At 39.7% G+C, this 5,475-nt stretch overlaps 1 protein-coding gene across 1 annotated transcript in view; it reads right to left on the minus strand.

Moving 5' to 3' along the window:
* Window positions 1–1,057: 1,057 nt before the first annotated feature.
* LOC122558467 (attractin-like protein 1) overlaps window positions 1,058–5,475 on the minus strand; it is a 7,951-nt gene continuing 3,533 nt past the window's right edge. The window contains exon 2 of the mRNA XM_043707476.1: window positions 1,058–3,473. Coding sequence (XP_043563411.1) covers window positions 3,464–3,473 — 10 coding nt within the window. The 3' untranslated portion in view covers window positions 1,058–3,463. The remainder of the gene's footprint in view (window positions 3,474–5,475) is intronic.

A 5,475-nucleotide genomic window follows, 5' to 3' on the forward strand; every position in this document is an offset into this window, starting at 1 on the left:
TACATGTCATGGTAGGTCATTACTGTTAACAAGTCTAACAAATACTTTTGTAGCTTGCTTCTGAATAAGGCTGTGCAGTCATACTTAGCAGTACATCCAATAGATTCAAATCTGCAATAATCGTTAACTTAGGTTTGTCAATATAACAACTTTGTTTAGAATGGTGACACTCATCCTTTGTAAACTTCTTTTATTTTAAAGGACTAAACATCTTCACTGGATGCTGATTGTGGCAGGATAGCCGATAGAGGAGTTTGAACTCTGCAAATAACTCTTCCTGTTTAATGTGGAACACAAGAACATCAAAACTGAAGCTATTGCCAGGACAAAGCTTTGCTTTGGGAGAGGAAATTAGTAGGCAAATTTGCTATGATTGGCAGTTCTCTTTATTATACTGTCAAAACACTTCCACATTTCCAATTATTTGAGTTTAAGAGTGTGATTTGTGCTTCAGGTGGAAATTGCTTGTGTGGTCTTGTATTGAGATAGTATAGCAGTTTACCTACGCCTTGATGGCAACTGGGATGGCCAGAAAATGGTGGTCCAGCCAATGAAAACCATAACCCATTGAACATAAAAGATCAAATTGATAAAACAAAAACCTGCATTCCTGAGACCATGAAGAGCATCATGCGCGAAGTATATCAGATGCCCTGAAAGTACTGTGCCCAATCTTGTTCTGCAGAAATGCTTACTCTATTGTCTTATCTACTGTGTTAATTTCCTTCAGAGTCATGTAAATTTCAATGAGATTCCATCTCATTCTTTGAAACTTTAGAAAATAAGTCACAATTTACTCCATCGTAGAAGCAATTAGTGACCCTTTACTGTTCCACCTCCAATGCAAATATGCTCTTGTTAGTATGGAAGCTATACACAGTGCTCCAGACGTGGTCTCACCAAAGCTCTGAACAGTTGTTTCGCGAGGTGCCTTCATTCAGGCACTTCAATTCCCTTTCAGTGAAGGTTAGCATGTCTCTTTCCTTTCTAATAGCTTGCTGTACCTGTAAGTTAGCTTTTTGTGATCCAAGTCCTACTAAACAGCAACATTTACAAATAAGATAGACAATTAGTTTATTAGAAACATCAATACGAGAGATGCCAAATTGTAACGCCAACACAAATTTTATAAGTAATCACAATTACCTAACATTAAAAAAAATTGTGAAATAAAAGGAGGGCACAATTATGATCAGTTCAGTACAAATAATTGCAATTCAATGCAGAACACATAGTTTACATAGTAAAAATAAAAAGTGTATAGTTCACACATTACCAGGTTATATTTATTGAATTTTCAGTTAGTTACAAACTGGTTTATGAATTTTATAAAGTTGAGAGCGACTGTCTCGTACTCTATTTCCTCCTGCAAGCCCTTCAACTTCTAATGCACCATATCTTTTGTGTGGTTGTGGCAACAGATGGTGGCAATAAGTGGTTGGATTCCACAGTGTGAGGGAAATCCTGGTAAGGTTTATTGACTTTTCAGCAAGGCCACCTTTCAGTTGTTTGATTATGTTCACATAGCTTTGGCAAACATAAATCCAGAATCAGTTTCAGGCATATAGCTTTTTAAAACTGTTTTGCTCTTCAATTCTTACAATGAAGGTCCACAATACATACCATAATTCATCTAGTGGTCCATTTGCTTAGCTTCTCTCTTTTTCTGTGCAGTTCACTTCACAGCTTACATCTGTCTAGCTTTGCATCAGCAGAAAGTTAAAATATTTGTCTCTTCATTAAAGTCATTCATTAAAGTAGATTACAAATAGCTGAGGCACAAGCAGATTCCTGGAGTTCTCTACCAGCTACAGCCTGACAATTTGAAAATTTCCTGATTATCTGCCATTGCTGATTGAATTTGGAATGGTTGACTACTGCCCAGAAATCTTGTTATTCCTACTCTTCACTTCCTGTCTGTTTCCAGTGCCTGCTATTCACGTTAACTAACATATCAACATACGTCCAAGACACCTTACCTTCCATATAACTTGTGATACCTTATTGAATGCCACTTGGGAATGCAAGTTCACTACAATCTACCGTTTTCCCTTGATTTACTCAACGAGTTACATCCTCAAAATACTTCAATAAATTTGTCAAACAATATTTCTCTTTCAAAGAAACATGATGACTTTGACTTCTAACTCTGAGAAGTTTATGAAGGATATCTTTATGAGATTTCAACCTTTTCCCAATGACATTCAAAAACTGACAAGCGAATGCAGCAACACCCTCCACCAACACAATGCACTGCAGCAACTCACCAAGTCACCTTCCAAATCCACAAAACTGGACAACATAAAACAACAGGGATTACATATATAGGAATGCCAGCACCTGCAAGATCCCCTCAAAGTCACACTAATATGACTTCACTGTTGTTTGATGAAAGTCTAGAATTACTTTCCGAACACCACTTGCACTACGTGGACTGCATAAGCCAAGAAGACAGCATATTGTCACATTCTCAAGTGTGATAGGGATGAGCAGCAGTGCTCTTGCTCACAATAATCACCCGAAGAGTGAATGATGTCAGTGTTCCTGGCAAGGCTACTATTTATTGCTCTATCTCTACATGATGGATGGATGCCTTGCTGTGTCATTTAGTATAGTTTTGGTATTGTTTTCAGAAACCAGAAAAGGAACGAGGCTGTTGACTTGCTCACTGAGCTGGTAAGTTTGATGGTAGATGTTTCGTCACCATTCCACTAACATCATCAGTGAGTCTCTGATGAAGCGCTGATGTTTTGTTCCACTTGCTATTTGTGTGTCTGGGTCTGCTGGAGCTTGTGGTGTCATAAATAGAATACTTTTCATTCACTTGTGGGACATGGACATCACTATTACCGGCATTTATTCTCCATCCCTAGCTGCTCAAGGTGTTAATCCTTTATTATTTTTTTCTCTGAAAAGAAGAGCAGGTTTGAATAAAAATCTCAACTTTTTATCCAATAACTGCCAAATGACCAAGGGATGCTCACAAATTTTCTCTTCAGTATTATTCCTTTCAAATCTAATCTTGACATTCCACTGTAGAAGCTGTAATGGGATTTTGACAAAAGGATTTTTTTTTTGTGAACTACTAATTGAGGTGAAGGAGCAGGACTACAGTTTTGAAGGATTAAATCAAATTTAGTGATGGGGATTACACTTCTAAAAGATTTAAAGATTGAAATTAACCATCCTGGAACCTCTTACTCCCAGGATTAACTGAAATGTTATCGACTTGTTCCCATCTCCACACCACATTCTTGTCGAAATCATGGTAATCATCTCACAAATGAACAATTCACACAACTAATAGTACTCAAGGCTCAAGTCAGCAAAACAAATCAATGCCCTTTCCTGAGCATTTATACAGTGACCACATTCACATTCATGTTATTCCTCTATTCTCTCTCGGCGTAAACTTCCAGATAACTGCTCCACAAATTTTCCACTCAAAGTCATCTCTTGCTTTTCAAGATACTCTAGCAGACAAATAAGATACAAAATAAAGAGTATGAAATAAAATAAAATCCCAACATAAGGAATATAAGCTTCAGAGAACATGAACCATCAAATAAAACTTGTTTGTTCAGTGCAGACTTCAAAACAATTCAGTTACTAATTATGAACAATAGTGCATTTATTAGTCTGAAACTGGAACCAAGCCAGGCATGTGACAAGCCACAATACGCCTGTACTAGTGTGTGCTAGACTCCCCAAATAACGCACACGACTGCACTATTTGAAACCTTTATTTGTAAGTTGTGTATTTTCTGAAAAAAAACTGATAAATGGACAAGTGAAATATTTATTTGTGTTCTGCAACTGTTTTCAGGTAATCCGATATCCTAAAAAAAGTGAAATACTGCCAATACTAAAGATCTGAATAAGAACAATGATTGAGAAACTTATCAGATCTGGTCGCATCTGTGGGGAGAGAGAAGCAGAATTAACATTGAGTCCCTTAGGATTTCCTATAATCAATAGATACCCTGAATACACAAGCACCTCTCAAGGACCTTATATTAGAAAATGCTGCCATGTAACCAATATTTTAAAAACATTAGAAAGTGGAATTAAGTCACACTTTCAGTAGCTTTTTGGATCATTACTGGGCGCAGTACAATCTGGGCATCACACATTAAATCACAAAAGCAGCAGCTTCTCAAAAGCACAAGTCAGAGGTTTATGGCGACTCAATCTGAGGTGACTTTGTTGGCTTGGGTCCATCCAGTGTGATGGAAGATCGTCGCATATCTAAGGAGGTTCTGAACAGCAAGGTAGCCAGAGTCAGACAAGAAGTCTCCACTTCAAGTATGTCGGTAAAGGGACAGAAAGACATTAAGTCGGAGTCACACCAGTGGGTGATGACGACCATGAACCTATGGTCCAGCAATGATGTTTGGTGGCAGAATGACAAATATCAAGCCCCAATAACCACTAGCCACTTCAAGTGGTACCTGCCAAGAACCTGCTTCACACAGCTTGGACCCTTCATTCGGAGAAGCACATCACATAAACTTATCCTTTCTAAATTGGACAGAAGGGATGGGGAGTCAAATTCAACTTTAGAATACAGAGGGAAACAAGCAGACTTGGGGAGGTGGGAGGGTATGGGCTGAGTAAACAAGCCCACTGCACAGCTGGGAAGGGGATGTGTGGAGTTTGGGCGAATGCAGTCACCTTGAGAAAGGGCAGAGAAAACTGAGGCCAAGTGGGGAAGGAGATTATTTTGGGCCTCTGGCTGGGGACAGGACAGGGGTGGAAACAAAACTGCCTAGGGAAAGGGCTTAAAAATGTGTTGCTGGAAAAGCGCAGTAGGTCCGGCAGCATCAAAGGAGAAGGAGGATTAACGTTTCGGTCATAAGCTGAAGAAGGGCTTATGACCGAAACGTCGATTCTCCTTCTCCTTTGATGCTGCCTGACCTGCTGCGCTTTTCCAGCAACACATTTTTAAGGTCTGATCCCCAGCATCTGCAGTCCTCACTTTCTCCTGCCTAGGGAAAGGAACAAAAGCAGAAATTGCTGGAAAAACTCAGCAGATCTGACTGCATCTGTGAAGAGAAATCAGAGAAAATGTTTCAGGGCCAGTGATCCTTCTTCAAAACTGAATGGGGAAGAAAATGCAGTTTGAGGAAGGGGGGAATAGACTAGCTAGCAACAGTGAGGGTAGATGCAGAGAAGCACTGAGATTGAGCTGAGCAAGGCTGTGGTGGGACTCCTGTTAGGGTGAGAGGACAGACTGTTAGTTGTAGGGAATGCTGGATGACTGAAGAAATTGAGGGTTTGGTTAAGAAAAAGAAGGAAGCATATGCAAGGTATAGACAGGATAGATTGAGTGAATTCTGGATTAGTGGTGCTCCAAGAGCACAGCAGTTCAGGCAGCTTCCGAGGAGCAGTAAAATCGACGTTTCGGGCAAAAGCCCTTCATCAGGAATAAAGGCAGAGAGCCTGAAGCGTGGAGAGATAAGCTAGAGGAGGGTG

This window comes from Chiloscyllium plagiosum, chromosome 1, assembly GCF_004010195.1.
Source record: "Chiloscyllium plagiosum isolate BGI_BamShark_2017 chromosome 1, ASM401019v2, whole genome shotgun sequence".
Lineage (NCBI taxonomy): Eukaryota > Metazoa > Chordata > Chondrichthyes > Orectolobiformes > Hemiscylliidae > Chiloscyllium > Chiloscyllium plagiosum.